The 18,042-nt window shown below is 37.3% G+C and overlaps 1 protein-coding gene across 11 annotated transcripts in view; it reads right to left on the bottom strand.

The window, feature by feature from the left end:
* NFIB (nuclear factor I B) overlaps positions 1–18,042 on the bottom strand; it is a 245,514-nt gene that overhangs the window by 3,578 nt on the left and 223,894 nt on the right. For 8 of the 11 annotated variants that reach the window (XM_075931560.2, XM_075931559.2, XM_075931566.2 and 5 more), the window contains 2 exons: positions 15,987–16,075; positions 1–3,033 (listed from right to left, as the gene is read on the bottom strand). The exon at positions 1–3,033 is cut by the window's left edge and continues 3,578 nt beyond it. In XM_075931560.2, coding sequence (XP_075787675.2) covers positions 2,904–3,033; positions 15,987–16,075 — 219 coding nt within the window. In that variant the 3' untranslated portion in view covers positions 1–2,903. The remainder of the gene's footprint in view (positions 3,034–15,986; positions 16,076–18,042) is intronic. The other 3 variants (XM_075931563.2, XM_075931564.2, XM_075931565.2) reach the window with 1 other exon arrangement.

Genomic DNA, 18,042 nt, shown 5'->3' with positions numbered 1-18,042 from the left:
CATCGGTGGGAGCACTAGTGGAGATATAGTGCTTGAAACTGCCACTGTGTTTAATTATTGTGTCATCTGGACTTGCTCTGAGGAGGGCTAGATGACACAGTAGTAAAAAAATGCCAGCACCTAGTAGCCACTAGGGCTCTCAGCAGTGCACTACCATTGCTAGAACTACATGCCAGTGGTAGATCAATGATGGCAAATTTGAAGACAAAAAGCTAGTGGAGAAATGGGCTCAGTTATCACACAGGCTGCTTAATTCTCAGCAGTTTATTCTCCCCTGCACCCACACCCCAATAAAAGGGTGTGCACTAAAGGGCAAATTCTCCCCAAGCTGAGCTGTAAAGCAGAGTTCTTATGTACACAAGGTTTGCAGCATTAGGCCAGCTAGTCTGTAAGATTTTACATTACTTCAAATAAACTTTTATTTACACTGTATTCTAATTCCATTTAAGTTACCGTACAGAACTGTAGCTTTCCATCTGACCTTTTGTACGTGAAGAAATTCTAAACCTCCGGCATTGGTTTGCTAAGGTAGATGCCTGTAATTCAGATGCTGTGTGTAAATAAACTAAAAACAACAGAACAGCAACTCTTTTCCTTAGGGAAAAAGAGCATTTGCCAGTCATTTAAATATAGTTCTCAAAATTCTCTGGTGGCATAACTCCTTTGGAGTCAACTGAAATCAACAGTTAAGCCACAAAGAATTTGGCCCAGTATGTGCATCTCATAGAAGAAAGAGGGTTTCCATGTCATTCTAGCTAAAACACCTTCTAAGAGAGTACATTTTGGGATATAATACCTTTACCAAAAATTAAAGAGACGCGGCCTCACTGTGGGTCTTGACCTCTTGAAATAAAAAAGTAAAACAATTTCCTCAAGTCAAGTCTGCCTCCAACAGAATCCTTTAAAAAAAATATCCAGAAATGAGTTCAGCTTGCACCCCAGGTGGGAAGTTAAAAAGAGGGAACCTATTTGAAAGTTTGTCACAGTAGGCAGAACAGTCGCTTTGCAGTCCTTGCCTGGCTAAGAGTGCACTGCTTCACAGCTACACTGTAAAGTGTTAAAAATCCTCCCCACCCTCCCCAGAATATATATATATGTATAAAAAAAATCCCCTGTCCATCTCTCAGTACACAAAAGGACCTCATCACACTGCAAAAATAGCAGTACCCACTTTGGTCAATTAAAACAAACAAAAAAAAAAAAGCATACATTATTCTTTTTTTTTTCTCTTTTAAATCTGTGTACTTACCTATAATAACCAATACAGCTAAAAGCACTACCTACATAGGCAAAACTTGGTATTGCATAATTCATATAAATTTGAACCCCCCCTCCCAAATATTAATTGGAAGATGAAAAACATGAAAGGTTAATAGAAAAAACACCAAAATACTGAAAATATTGCTGGTCGATTACAATTTTTAAGCGGCAACTATACACAGCCATGATATGCTTTATAAATGTGAGATAAAGGTATAACTGTCTAAAAAATCCATGATGTCACACTTTTCCCCCCATCTGGAGTACAAAATATTTTGTCATAAAAATGGTAAAGATTTAAAATGATAATAAATGCAGCAAAACAAGTAGAGTGATGTCACTTTTTTTAAGATTTCAAGGCAAGGCACGTAATGTGGACATTATAACTTCGTGCAAATTAGGATTACTGGAAAGAGTATTTTTAATCAATTAATTAGTTTTAAGAGACACAGAGGCAAAATGTGTCTGCCCATGCACATTACTGTTCTGTCAATATGAGAAATGTGTTGAACAAGGCTAATTTCTGAAAGCACCATGCAAGTTTTCAGCACCCTGTGACTAGACTTGTTTGAGAGTGCATGTTTAAATATATCTTACCCACCCACCCACCCAGCTATTCCCAGTTTGTAAACTGTAAGCTTTGCCTTTGTGACATGGATTTGCCTTCCTCTTTGTCTCTATGATGCAGATTTTATAGAACTTTACATTTACCCTATGGGTTCTTGATGCAACCAGTAACTTTAAATAAATAAATCCTACCCCTCCATGGAGGCAGCAGCTAAACCAACATAAGTGCTGTGTTTCCATTAATTTCTTCTTCTCAATGACGTGATTTGTCTTTATTTAATGCCCTCAAAACTGAGGGGAAAATAAATTTGCTCAAAGTAATTTAAAATTCTTTTTAATCCCCTCAATTTAGAGTCCAAGGGCTGAAGGACTTATAATGATGTTCCCCTTTAGATATATTTTTAAATTGCACTTGCCTCTGTAAGTATTCTTTAGTGGGTAAAAATGTAAAATATTTTTTACTGTTGTAAGAGGAGATAACACTTTTACTTACATAGAGGCATTTCTTCCATAGAGCCTATGTTCATACTGACTTGGAAAATTCCAGACTAGGTAACACACTAGAAAAGGCTGGGTTAAGGGCCAAAGTTTAATAAATCTGTACTGATAACTAAAGGCTACAGAGTTTGTTTTTTAACTTTGAATTGAGAAAACGGCTGTCTCACAGCCCTTGTCCTCTTGCAGCGCTGCTGCTGCCTAGCCTTTGTTTTGTGAGATAACCAGGAATAGTGATCCCATGCGTAAACAACAAGAATACTAAACCAATAAAACTAGCTTATCATGCAAATATTAAGGCATCTAGAAAGTCAGTTAAAATATATTGTCAGAGACAGAACATCTATTTCCCAGCGGACTTCAAATAACAAAGGCTACTTAGCAGTGGCTGCATTCTATCCATCAGTGAAATATCATCGACCCTTTTTATGTCATTACAGTTTCAACCTTAAGGGAATCAGTGATTGTAAATGCTGCAATTGCTGGTCTATTTTTCTTCTTTCTTCAGTTTCATTTTTTTTTTTTGTCCTGTCTTCCTTTCTCTTTTTTTCTTTATAATTTTTGTTTTGTTCCATTTTCCCTCAGTTGCTTGTTTCTGCTTGAAGGAAAGGCTCTCCAATTATGTTCAAACCATAATTCTGGACATTTGTTGGCAGGATTGGTGTCCTGTTTGATACTTGAAAAGGGACCAAGCTAGCCCAGGTACCAGGACTGTTGGGAGAGGAAAAGAGAGAGAGAGAGAGAAAACAAAATAAAGATTAAGAATGTTGCAACAATAAAAACATAATTAATATTCATTATAAATAGTACTATTAAGATAAATTTAAGATGGTAAATTTATTACAGTCACTTGAAATTCAAGTATGTACAGTTTCCTTTGCAAAAGCATAATTGGAAGACAAAATTAAATGTGTTAATATGAATTGCACTAGTGTTATTGTAATTGTACACTAAATAGCCTGCTTATTTAATGAATCCCCGGTTAAAGAGGCAAGTTTATGAGCAGGTGCAAAAAACTACATTATGAGAACTCATAATACCACGGCTCTGATTTTAAGAACTATTCAATCCGTTACAGTGTACATGTTATATCACTTAAACGGACACATAATGTACAATCTACATCTCTTTTGTCTCTTCTGTAATTTAATAAATCTTCTATCCCTTCCATCACAAAAGCTCAACCCCTCTCTCCATTAAATTATGTGCCTGTGAGATGCACGAGTCTAAAATGCAGCAGATTTTGCTGAAAGAAATATTTTCAGCTTTAATACATGAAAACATACAATTTTCTAGACATTTTCAAAAGCAAGTGTACATTCCTTATTACAGTCCTATGGAGAAACAGACAAGGAACATCAGATAATTTAGGAGTCAATATTCAAATACTTACGGTCATATGTAAAAATTATGAAATAAGTACATCTGCTGAAGACACAGTAGGTAACGTTTTCAAAAGGCCTTAGAAACCTAGATTCCATACTCAATAGCACCTGTGTCACTAAGGAATCTAAGCCCTATTAACATGTAGATTTTTACCAAGTAGTAACTATCAGTAATAAGAATTACACCTAGTGGGAAAGTATTTGCAAAGTTAGGTCCTTATTCATTCCAGGTCAGATTTCCCAAAGTGTATAGTGCTGACAATTGGGGCCAGATTTTCAAAAAAGCTCTTTTGAAAGACCTGAGCTCTTTGAAGATCTAGCCTTTTATGTAGGTACTTAACAGGAAGCTGATGAATAATGAATTCTTTGGGAAGTTTGGCCATATATTGTTCAGCAAACATAAGCATGATAAGAGAGATCATTATATCAAATTGAAACATATATTCCGGGTCAGATTGTCAAAATCAGGCATGCACACCAGTGCAAGCAATTAATTTATAACAAAGGATGTGTGCACAGTAGGTATTTGAATACTTATGGATCCATTTGGTCCTGCCTATCCAAGTACACACATGTTTAATCTGTTGTGTATCTGCTATGTACTTTTTTGGAAAACATCTACATAAGTTGAAATCTGATACCCATATTTATTATATTTTTTGGTGAGGGAATGACGTTTTCTTCTTTCCCATTTCTTTGATCATCCATTTATGATCCTGTTTCCCAAATACATGCACATGCTTGGTTAGTGCTAATGTGATTTAGAAGCATGCATCAAGAGGAAATCAGACCCCATTTATCAATACTAAAATGCATAGATAGTAATTAAGATTATATGTGGTAGGTTTTTGCAATCTTTTCAACTGTTGCTATGCAAACATAGAAAAGTATAATTATTTTGAAAAGTCCATGAAACATGTTCCTCAGATAATTAAAACTAAAGGGAAAAAAGAACCTTTTTTCGCCCTTTAATCAGATATTTTCTTCTTCGTCTCTTTAAACCTAGTACATTTGGAAGTATACTTTTGTGTAAAACTGAAACTAACACCAACATTTCTAAAGCCATAGGACTTCTTTTATTTCTAAATTTGTGACTATGATATGAGCTTGTGTCCTCTACACATCTGAAAAACAGACCACACGTGTTTAGATGCCTAATTTTACACACGTAAATTGAAAAATTTTGGCTTACATTAACAATCTTGCTCTTTTTTAAATCAATGGTAAAACTCTCATCGGAGCAGGAGGGGTTGGCCTCAGTAAATTATATGGATCATGGTCACAGTGAGATTTATGTAATAATGTCTATAGAAATACCACCACCCAACGGTTTTTTCAAAATGCACAAATCCTTAAACACTAACACGAATCCCACTAGAAATCTGCCCACGGGTGTTGCTATTTTTGACATGAGTTTTTAGATCTTGCAAATCTAGTAAAACTTTATGATCATCTTAAATTTCCTATTTCCTCAAAAAAAAATTGTGAGCTTTGATGAACTTGGTGCTTTATTATTGTTTGCCTAAGAGAAAATTTTTATTCTCCTGGATATTAAAAAGTGGAGATAGCCACACAATGAATCTTAAAAAAAGGCACAAAGATTTTAATCCATTTATACATGAAAGATTTGCCCAACATGATCTGATTGTGGTACCAAGATCTGATGTAAGGGGCTTAATTGTTTCAACATCTCTCTTCTCGTCTTCTTTCACTATTTGTTGTTCAACAATGCATAATTGTTCATTATTCCATTTTAATGTGAGCAATGTTACAAAATGCATTATGAGGTGACAGCTAGTGAAACAATCAAAATAATTTCATGTGGCTCCATGCATGGGAAACTGTAGTAATAGAAAAGGGCAATAAATAAATAAATAAAAACATTCTAAAGAAAAACTTCTCAGGATTTGTGGCTTTAGCCACTTACAACAGAAGCATAACTAAAAGAATGTAATTTATGTGGCAGATTGAACATGGGATTAGAAAGGTAAATCATTTACATTGCAAAAAGTCCAAATAAACTGCTTACAGGTTATCTTTTTGGAGACTTCACTGTGTATTTTAGCAGCTGGAAGTTGATCTGACTTTTTTTTTTAAGTTGAAAACCTCCTAATGACTACAGTATATGAAAGACAGCAGTGTATGCTGATAAAAAACAAATTACTGTTTGTAGCAAATTTCTTATCCAGTACTTATAGAGAGGAAACACAGATCTTTATTGTTTTGGAAAATGTTCAATAAAAATAAATTGCAGTAAGTGACTAATAGGACTGTTGTTGCACTATGACTAACAAATTTAATTTAGATGTTTATTTAAACCTTTCAAACCTCCCATCTTACATTATGGCCATGTCACAAATGCAGTGTGCAATATATTTGTCAATACTGTTTATGAATCCTTGGGGAAGAATAAATCTCATACATTAACACTATGCAGATTCCATCTGAGTTTTATAAGCCTCTTACTACCAGTATGTGGGTTAACTTAACAATTATAAGACATAAGGTTGCTCTTCTAGTATCTAATGCACACTCTTCTGGATAAGAGTGAAAATAACAGAAGGCAAAGCATGCCAGTGCAATAGTATTCAAGTGCTTTGATGAGAACAGAATCACAATTTAGGTGTCTGTACATTTTAAATCTAAACTGAACTGCTGAGTAGTGGCTAGTTCCTCCTCACTCTTCCCCGTCACAATGGAAGACAGCCCCTACAGTCTTTTTCAGCAATCTACCCTGCTTCAAAGTACTGGTACTTTTAGGTGAATGGTTTCTAGAGTTTGCAAAACTAGAACAATACTTATGAGAATTCAATGTAATATAATCATGGGTGTCTGGTAGGTGAAGCCGGGGGAGGATCTGCCTTCCCAAACTGCCAGGAATAGCCCTGCCCACACTCCGCCTGCATTAGGAGTTCTGGGGCAGAGTGTTGCTGCCCCCAGTGCCTGCCTTCCCTGTGCTCTGGGGCTGGAGAGGCAGGGCTGGGGCCATGACACACACCCTCTGCCCTCCTCCTTCCCCAGGGCTAGACAGGACGCGCTGCGTGGAGCATCCTCCTTCCTCTCCCAGTGCTCTGGGGCTGGAGAGGCTGGGCTGAGCCAGGTTGCATGGTGCAGCATGTCCTCTGTGGTTGGGAGGGAGACCAGGTGCATGGCACACTGCCCTGCCTCCTGGGAGGGGGGGCGTTCAGAAGAAGGGACTGGGCTGGAGGTGAGGTGAGGGGCTTTCCTCCCCTAGCCGTGCCTTACCACTTGCCCATGAATATCATGATTTTCCTCAGACAGACATGTCCTACCACCTAGAAATGGTCAGTTTCAAGCACAGGTTGAACCTTTCTAGTCTGGCACTCTGGTCCAGCAACATCCGTGGTCCGAAAGAATTTTAGTTAGACGGATGCCCACTTTTCATGGGTATGGCCAAGTTTTCTGCAGTCCCATAAAGTTGGTTTATAGCTGCCAGTCCTGACTCTCTGTGCTGTGCTGGTTCTGTAGTTCTAATTTACGGTACTCCTAAGAGTCCAGTAAGCAGCAGAAGTGTTGATAATGCTGCTAGACCGTATTGATCTCCCATGGTCTGGCAAATTCTCTGGTTCAGCACCAGTCTGGCACCCTGGGAACCTGACTAGAGAGGTTCAACCAGTATAAGAAAATATGCAGGAAAGGGAGTGACCCAGCAGGCTACCAGGTCGCTCCAGCTTTTGCCACCATGGTGAGTGGGGGGAAAAGGAACACCTCTTGCTGCTGCCCTGTTCCTGGCCTCCCAGTAATCCCCCGGCTCACATGAGGAAGGGGGGTGGGGGAGGGCTTTGAGCAAGAGGTGCAATGGGGGCATGGTAGGGACACAGGGTAGATCAGAGGCAGGGCAGACGGTGGGGCCTGTGGGGAGGAGGAGTTGCCCAGGGCTCCATGCCCCCTAGGAACAGTGCTGAACTCAGCCATGGAACTAATTGCCTTAATAACAACCATGTGGATGAAATCAATTGCTATGCTCTCTAATGAACTACAAAAGAAAAATGAAAAAAGACAAAAACACCCCCTCACCTGTGGGTGAACACTGTTTAAAAGTGATCACTCTATAGCTGACCTCTCAGTTCCCATCCTCAAAGGAAACTTGCACTATACCTTCAAAAGATGAGCCCGGGAGCTTAAATTAATAACATCGCCAGACCCTAAAAGTCATGAGCTGAAAAGAGACTTTATTACAACAATCCATAACTAGGGCCCCCACCAAATTCACGGCCACAATGTCACAGACTCGGAAATCCTCCTGGCAGAATCTGGTCTGTTTTGGTTTTTCCCTGTGCTATACAAATTTCACAGAGGAGACCAGCATTTGTCAAAGTGGCGCTCCCGACCCAAAAAGGAGTGGCAAGTTTATTTTACAGGGGGTTATGGTATTACCACACTTACTTTTGCGCGGCCTACAGAGCTGGGTGGGTGGAGAGTGGCAGCTGCTGACTGAGGGCCCGACTCCTTCAGGTAGCCATGCAGAAGGAAGGGTGGCAATGCCCATGCAATGCCATCCTTGCTTCTGCTCTGCTGCTATTGGAGCTGGCTCTGCCCAGCAGCCACTGTTCTCCAGCTACCCAGCTCTGAAGACAGGGCCACCAGCAGCAGCAGTGCAGAAGAAAGGGAAGCAGTACCACAATCACCACCCCGACTAACTTTGCGACCCCCTCCTTTCCAAGTCTGGACTGTGAAATTTCAGATTTAAATAGTTGAAATAATGAAATTTACTATTTTTAAAATCATCTGACCATGAAATTGACCAAATGGACCATACATCTGGTAGAACCCTATCCATAGCCCACTAACTCTTCCCCATTCATATCTAGAAAGCTATTAATGGTTAGCTGCTCCTTGAATGGTCCCTTGAAATAAGGTGTTAACTACTTATGCTAAACAATCTGCACCAATATCAAGTTAAGTCTCTAGCAATAGAGGGCACTGTATTGCTTGAAAATGCTCTCTTTCAGTTGAGACATGACGTTAAACTTGTGGCGAGTTTTGGACATGAAGATCACACGGGCACTTTTCAGGAGTAATGGTGTTAACTCCAGTGTCCTGGCTAAATTCAAATTTGGGTATTTCTGCCTATATTAATTCCCCCTTGAGTTTCTCATGAGTATAGTACTTTCTGTCCTAAACTGGTGTGTGTGTGTGGAGTTAGTGTGGAGTTGAACATCTGCCACATTCTGCCTCAGAAGTGGGTGTTTATTTAAAAGATACTATGTTAAGTATATCTCTGCTTAACTTAGGAAGCTTTTTAAACTTTAATTGAGCAGAAATCATCCTCCCAATCTAGCAGATGGAGATGAAAATTCTACTGATCTTTGCCAAGGGGAATTAGAAGCAAGGGAGTTCCGCTTCTGTGGAATTCTGTTCCCTCTCCATGGACCTCTAAATGTGGATTAGAGTGAAAAATAGGGAAAGGGGGCCATATCAACATCAGAGAAAGTCCTCAGCAAAGTTAGTTCAGACAGATTTTTGTGTACATCCAATCTGTGCGGTGGACCCTGACTAAGTTGAGAGAGGGTGAGATGCCCAAGGCAGAAACCAGCTGGAAAGCTAGCTGCCAGAAAGCTGAGTTATGGAAAGTGGAAGTTCCCAGAGACCGTGCAGAGGCACAGATTTCTTAGCACACAGAAAGATACGTGGGTTTTGGGTGTCCCTGCAGTAGGGCTGATGGGGAGAGGGAAGAAAGGAGATCTAAGAGAGTCCTTCAACTAACACATATGAATGTTTTGCACAGGATGATTTGATTCTTTTATGTGAGCTAATCCTCTAAGATAAAAAGATTCTATAGTTTCAAGCAAAAGTATCAGGCCAAATAATTAACAAGAAAACAGGAAAATTCCACTTAACGATAAAAGTTTGCAGTGCAGTAAAGAAAAGGCTAAAGACTGCATTTCAGCACCCAGACTGGTTATTCCTGTACTCTTAACATGATACCGATTCTCTTCTTAAAAATGTTCAATAGAAATATATTTTTTTTAAATTCTGAATCACAGAATTTTATACTTTTTTCTTGCACATCCTACTTTATAATTCAAACCAGTAATTTATTAAATGCCATGTGTTAGTACTTTGGTAAATACAGTTAGCATTGCTTTGTTTAACAAACACACTAAATGCAAGTGAACATCTTCTTTGCAGCAAAGAAAAAGTGCAGTTTTATTGCTTAAAATGAAACAACTTGAGATAAAATGGCTAGTAGATAAAATTCCAGAGTCACCAAGGAGTTAATGGTACCGTTTACACTTGGGAATTTTCTGTAACATGCTCCTCCTTCCCTAAAACTGCTGCCAAAAATCATCTGACAGGAAACGTAAGATTAAGTTTGTCCTACCTAAGTGAACAAAGACTGCTCAGAGCAGGCAACCGATTTACTGCAGAGCGGGAACTTTCCTAATCCTGCTGGAATCTGCAGTGCCACTCAGAAAATATCACTGGAAAAGTTGTTTTCTTTACTCAACAACTTGCCTCTAGATCATCTCATTTTGGTTGCACTGCAGATTCTTGCTGATGCTCCCATAAAGGTTAACTTAAAGCTCCAAACATAATCATGTGGAAAATGGACATTATTGATTCCTATGGTCCATTGTTCCCCCATTCTAAGTCCCCGAAGTTCAAGTTCAATCTGGAATTACATCATGTCTGGTTTCTCCTGGTTACCAGACGGCTTGAGACGTGACCACAGCTACAGAAAAAACAAACAGCCTTCTTCACGCTTCGGCTCCCCTATCGATTCAAACATAAACTTTTTTTCTTTCTCTCAAGTATGCTTCAAGTATGGAGCATGGTTAATTTAGAGATTAAGTTCCAAATTAGATTATCTAATGGCATCTTAATGGATTGCTGACCCATTTCCTGTGGGATGGCAGCATGCAAGTCTGGCTGGAATACAATTAATTCCTTAGGAAGTGTTCTGAAGATGTTTGCCGAGATGGAAAGGAAACATAATGTTCTGCACATCTTTCTTTATCACAGAGTTGGGTGAAACTTTAAGAGAGCAATTTAAATGGATAAAGATCAGAAATCCTTGCATTTGTCTGCTGTGAACACTTTTCTCACTAGAAGATTTTCACTTCTTCTTTCACAAGTTTGTACTTTTATCCCAAACAAATATGCGCTGCAGAAATTATGTATTAATTTTTTAATGCAACAGATCATTATAGAAACACTTAGCGATAATTCACTTGTTAATGATTTTGTATGTTCACTAGATTTGAACAGACACAAGGTACTATGGTTTGGAAAAACAATCTTAGCAATTTCCACCTCCCCTCCCACTGCCCTACGAACTGGAGATTATTCTATTCAATTGCCTTATCTGCATTATTATCACAACCCCAGAGTAGCGCTAGGGGCAAAGAGTGCTGCTTAAAAAACTGAACATTTTGAACACCCCTACAGCTAAAGCTGAAAAGGAAATTCAGCACTCTGAGAATAAAGCTCCCCTCAGGAGCTCCAGGAACAAACCAGCTGTTGTACTGTACTTATGTGTCAAGATAACAAACTGAAGGCAGGAAATGCTAGCCTAGTGCATTTGCCTGGGTAGCGTAAATGTAATGTTAAAGTAAGAGTTAACCCTTAAGAGCAGCTGCGTTTTTTTAAAATATAAATTATAGTAGTTGAGAAAAATAGGAAACTTAACAATATCTGTGATAAAATGTACATTTTACCACTAGTAGTTTGTTTACAATTTGAAAAAGTCTTCTTGGGAAATATCCAAAACTGGTAAGTATACAAGGGCCCAATCCCACATCCCTTTGTTCATCATACTGGAGTCAACGTGACTACCATGTGGGTAAATAACAGCACTGGATCAAGTACTCAACCTATATATTTCACAGAATCCTTCCCCACCACACACATGGCTTAAGTTTTACTTATGTACATCTTTTGTTTACTGTGAAGTGCTTGGAACTGTATTTTGCAATTTGATTCCAAATATTTCCAACTGTCTTAGCAAAGAGCCGAATGACCTTTGTTTACATAAGTTCTAAATATTATCTTCATCCGTACAACAAAAAGAATGAACTACAAGGTCTTAAATCAGTGAAGCACTTAGGCACATGCTTAATTTTAAGCATTATATAAACTAGATTACTTATGTGCTTTATTTTAAGCATATGCTTAAATGATTTTCTGAACCAAGGTCCTAATGTTTAGTGGAACAAGCAAATACATTATATACGCAGTCACCAGATAATGAAAATGTTGTCAATTCTAGGCTTTCATGGTACCAAGAACAAAATAAAATGTATTCCAATTATTAAACTAAAACCCTGGTTTTGCTTATTGTTGAGAATGTGGAACAGATGTTTCATCATGTAAATTTCTCCTTCACTGACACCAATGTGTTTATTTTAACCAACTGAAGTATACATCTGAGTTTATATAACTATCCACACACAGAATTATTCTTTTTTTAAAATAAGTGCATCGATGACCTAAGTTTCTTGTTTTGTATAACCCATGTTGTATTTCTCTAGTGATTTTAGAAGTTAATGTTTGAGAACTATATATATATATATAAATACAGAGAGAGAGAGAGAGAGAGAGAGAGAAAGAGAGAGAGAGAGACTACTTCACAAATACTTTTACTAGAAAAAAATAGCAGTTGGTTTAAAAATCCATAGATCATTCAGCACTGCTTGGTATGACTAGCAGCCAAAGATAAGATGAAGTACACACAAAGAACAAGCATAGGGACCATAACAGAAGGTGACTCTCCCCAAGCTGGGGTTGAGCAAGGTCGCAATAGTGAAGCATGGAGAAAACTTTCAGTTTGGTCATTTCTATCAACTGATCTATGCATACACAGAAAACCTCACTTTCAAGCACTGCTAATTCTTTGACCTCCATTAGTACAAATATTCAAAAAGACTTCTCAAAAATCAGCGCATCACAAAACATTAGTTGTTGCAACTTTAAACAATCACAAACCGCTTTTATAAAAGTCACTCTATTATCCAAATGAGTATTGCAGATATGGAGGAAATGCTGATCAAACAAGTTTGAGGAAGAAATCTTTTCTATTTTCGTTTAAAGCATGAAATACTGCTTTACCAAACCTTCAGAAAGGACCTAAGATTTTTTTCTTGTAATGATATAAAAGCTTACTTAAGAAAACTGCCCATTTCATAGAATCATAGAACACTAGATCTGGAAGGGACCTTGAGAGATCATCAAGTCCAGTCCCCTGCCCTCATGGCAAGATCAAGCACAGTCTAGACCTGTGTTTCTGAAAGTGTTCTGTGAAACCACTTTGAGAAACACATTAACTGGCCACACCGGTTTGTTTATTTATTGGCACTGCGGCCACGGAACCTCACGGCTCCCATTGTCTCCGTTTCACTCTTTGCAGCCCAGAGGAGCCGCGGGAAGCGGCATGGGCTGGGCCACCAATTCCCGCAGCTCTGCTTGGCTGCGAAGAGTGAAACGGAGCCAATGGAAGCCGTGAGCCTCCGTGGCCACGGCACCAGTAAATAAACAAAACAGGGTGTTTCTCAAAGTGGTTTCTTAATGTGTTTCTCAAAGTGGTTTCACAGAGCACTTTCAGAAACACTGGTCTACACCATCCCTGATAGATGCTTTGAAATCTCTCCACAGATGGAGATTCCACAACCTTCCTGAGTAATTTATTCCAGTGTTTAACCACCCTGACAGTTAGGAAGTTTTTCTAATTGTCCAACCTAAACCTCCCTTGCTGCAATTAAAGCCCATTGCTTCTTGTCATATCCTCAGAGGCCAAGGAGAACAATTTTTCTCCCTCTTCCTTGTAACACTCTTTTAGGTACTTGAAAACCACTATCATGTCCCTCTCAGTCTTCTCCTTTCCAAACTAAACAAGCCCAATTCTTTCAGTGTTCCCTCATAGCTCATGTTCTCTAGACCTTTAATCATTCTTGTTGCTCTTCTCTGGACCTTCTTCAATTTCTCCATATCTTTCTTGAAATATGGTGCCGAGAACTGGACATAATACTCCAATTGAGGCCTAATCAGCACTAAGTAGAGTGGAAGAATGACTTCTCGTATCTTACTCACAACAATCCTGTTAATGCATCCCAGAATCATGTTTGCTTTTTTTGCAACAGCATCACACTGTTGACTCATATTTAGCTTGTGGTCCACTATGACCCCTAGATTCAGTTGTGCAGTACTCCTTCCTAGAAAGTTGCTTCCCATTCTGTACATGTGAAACTAATTGCTCCTTCCTGAGTAGAGTACTTTGCATTTGTCCTTATTAAACTTCATCCTATTTACCTCAGACCATTTCTCCAGTTTGTCCCGATCATTTTGAATTATGACCCTATCCTCCAAAGCAGTTGCAATCCCTCCCTCCTTGGTATCATCTGAAAACTTAGGCCAATATCTAAATCATTGATAAAGATATTGAACAGAACCAGTCCCAGAACAGACCCCTGTGGAACCCCACTTGTTATGCTCTTCCAGCATGATTGTGAACTGTTAATAAATATTCTCTGAGAATGGTTATCCAGCCAGTTATGCACACACCTTATAGTAGACCCATCTAAGTTGTATTTGCCTAGTTTATTTGTTATAGTATCTCCCATTAATGCTTGCATGTTTTCTTTTCCACGGATGTTTAAAAAGATTATATGTATCCGAAAAGGCTACATTTTAAAAATAACCCCCACCTATTTGTGATTACATGTCTTCTCCCTCCTGCCGTCTTCCTGTTTAGCAATTTACATCCAGGGAGCACATGTGGTAAGCGTGACAACTGAAGTCCACAATACACAGGGCCAAATCTTCGGCTTGTCTAGTTGCACTGAAGGCAATAATACTACATTGATTTATAACACCTGAAGATAAGGCCCAATCACTAGCTCATAAGCTTCTTGACTGTGTGGAGAGTAAGTTACACTCTGTGCTACAATAGCTTACTTGAATTCATTCTTGATAGTACAAAACTAAGGATAAAAACTACCTATACAATGGGGATTTATAATGTGAATCACTGTCTTCGAGGACCTGAGATGAACCCACTAAGTCGACTTCCCATTTGTTGTAGCAACTGAGTACTGATGTGAGAAATGATTCTTTTGGCCACTTGCTGCTCCAACATAATTTCAGAATCCCACCAGACTCCAAAATTATTAGGAAATAGGTACAGAAAATACATGCAATCAAGTAATTTAGCTGTCGCAGATCATTTGTTATGTAAGATTGCTATAACAATACTGATTTAATAGTTTAAATTTGGGATTCATATATAATACCCAACTTTCCATTCAAATATCAAACATTTCCAAGTTTATACTTAAAACACTGAGCAATCAGCGGAAAACACGGTATGTCATCTAGCATATTGCACAGCAAGATTTTATATTTCCACACACGCTCACAAACATATGCACATGAATTATTTGGAAAGTGATAGCAATGATACATTGTCATATTTGTATACACATGCCTCCAAGAGATATAAGTGTAGGGGAGAGACTACTTTGTCTATTAGGCTCCAAATCTGTGGGCTTTTCAGCATGTATATAAAATCCCCCCAGTGAGGTAAGTCAAAGTGAATTGGGCATCTGAAAGAACTGAAAGACTGAGATATCCCACAATGGAATTGATTATTATCTATTTTTATACACACACACACACACACACACACACACACACACACCTACTACTATCCTACCCAATTATACATATTTTACATATATATATATGTATGTAATTGATTCTGTATCAATAGCTAATGTTTCTTTAGCATGCAAAGAAAATAACTATAATTCTAATTATTTTGTATTTTAATGTATAAAAGACATGGTTTACATCTTACCTTTGTGAGAATGCTAGTGACCTAAATCTATAACATCCCAAGCTTGATAGATATAATTGGTTCTATGGATAATATGATTATTCATTCTCAAAATAGTACCTGCATATATTGCTATATTAGTCACCTATTGTTTTAATCACACCATCTTTTGCATATTATTCTGTAAGCCCCAAAGTATGTTACTGTAGTTCTTTAAACTATATGTCCTAAATTCTGCAGTCCTTTAAAATTACAAATGCCTTGCACTTGACAGCAAACATTTGGCATCCCAGATGCTTAACTAAAGTATATTCTAACCGTTCAATTTAAATTAAAGATAATGTAAATGTGTATTAAAGAAATGTTATACATATATGTTTTGGTTAAATTTTGACATATATCCTGAAGGCCAGCTAAAAACAGATACTAAGCTCAATGTAACTTTTTTAGATGTAGTGTAGCATTGGAAATAATTAAAATGTTACCTTTGCCAAGTAATTCCCAATGTATCCTCACTGGCACTGGGGTATAAATGCCTGCCGTTTTGATTCATGGTCCAGTCACAAATCCTCAGCTGTCAATTGAAACCTAGCAGTCAGATATGGATCGAGCAGTACTACAGTTTTTAGTATTTAAATGAATACATGCAAGCTAGTACTGTACATGGCACAAACCTTACTTTCCCCAAAAGTAACTTAAAAACAAACAACCCCCCCAAAAAGAACATAAACCCCATTATGCTGAAAAATAAAATTCCTATTTTTGTTTTTATTTTAATAAAATGCTACTTTAATATGCTCTTCTATTAATAAAGCATAAAAGAATAACTAGTGTTTAGCACATAACAATTAGCCATTATTAGATTACAAACTGAGCTGGAATAAAAGAAAATGTTAATGTTCAATAGTGAAATATTTTAAGAAAGAAAATCAAAATGCTGTGTTTTATATGCAATGTACTAAGTAATCTGTACTAGGTAAAGTTAAAATATAATCAATATCTGGAAGCATGCATTTGGTAAAATACAGAAGACATGCAATTATAGAAAAAGTCCCCAAATTACACAAACTTTATGTCTCTATCTTACTGTTTTAGAAGGGTAGATGTATTTCATAATAGAGGTTTATTAATTTAGTGTTACTGAAAGTGGTATTACTTAGCAAGAGGTGATAAAATAATCTAATCTTGTTCCAGACTCAAAATAATAGCATTTAAAATACTTTATTACATTTAAATATAGTGAGGAATGCACTAAATGTAAGCTGAAACAAATTCTTCCCAGATCCCCAAATCATCAGTTCTGCCCTTCACAGATTGTTCATGTAACCCTATACAGCTCTGTTTGTTTAACAGCTGCCCTACAGTGCTAGCAGATTTATTGAAAAGATATACTGCTTATTTTTATGTTTAAGAAAGTAAACTTATGTGGCTTGAGACGAAAACATACAAAAAGCATAGTTTTTAACCTCTGCATATCCATGCTATAATTAAATTACTGTTCATCTTACATGATACTATACTTTGAATTAAAGATAACTTGAACTCTAAGATATACTGCATAAAATGCATTTTTCTTTCTCCATGCAAATTTTAAGTGCCTTTAAAAGTTGCAGACAATGGCAAACAAACTAAATGAAATGATTTACACAGTAGCACAATTAACTACAGCCCTTTCCTGATAAATACATATGTTAAAGACAAGACCATATTGCAGTCTTGACCCTGTCTGACTGTTACACTCATAAGTTTCCTGCAGTTGAGATTTGAGAAATAGAAATGTTAGTCTGTTTTCATAAGGTTTGTTTCTTGTTTGTTAGCTAAAGAACTCTGAGAGACCTTCTAAAGACTATTATAAGCATGACTAAACTACATTAAATTAAGAAGGAAAGGAAACATTCAGTCCAAAAAGTTTCCTAGAGTTTAACTATAAAGAATATATTAAATATTTCAAAGGAAGAGGTATGGTGTGTGCATTTTACCATAGTCACTATATGAAACTGTTTCATAAGCAGTATTTTTATTTTGAAATCTAATAAAATATATCTCCTCAAATACTCTAGCAAGTAAGTGTAGTGGTTATATTTGTGCTACAATATTTAACACACTGTCAGCATTTTCTTTTTATAAGCCTATATTTTAAAGGCTTATGACTTGGTTATAAAATTCACTTTCAGTTGAAACATGATTTCTAATGTTTTAAAAATGGAAACATTTTTTCCCTTTTTACAAAATTTAGACCAAACCAACCAAACAAAACCCCCACTAGTTATAAGCCATAGAAATGCCAAAACCAGATCTTATTGCTACTGAATGATTTTATGTTCTCATCTAATTAAAAAATCTGACAAACAATTACTTTGTAATATAACCTAACTGCTCTTGGTATTTGAGTAAAGCAATAAATGGCTGATACATTACAATTTAATAAATCAGATACTATGCATAAACAGTAATTTTCACCCTAAAGTACTCATATGGATTTTAGTATATACAATAGATATCCTGAATGTGTAATTGTACAAACTTCAAGGGCTTTTTGAA

The sequence above is a fragment of the Pelodiscus sinensis genome, chromosome 6 (assembly GCF_052426305.1).
Source record: "Pelodiscus sinensis isolate ZL-2025 chromosome 6, ASM5242630v1, whole genome shotgun sequence".
NCBI lineage: Eukaryota > Metazoa > Chordata > Testudines > Trionychidae > Pelodiscus > Pelodiscus sinensis.
Note: the sequence above shows the minus strand (reverse complement) of the source record. Positions and strands in the feature narration are given on the sequence as shown.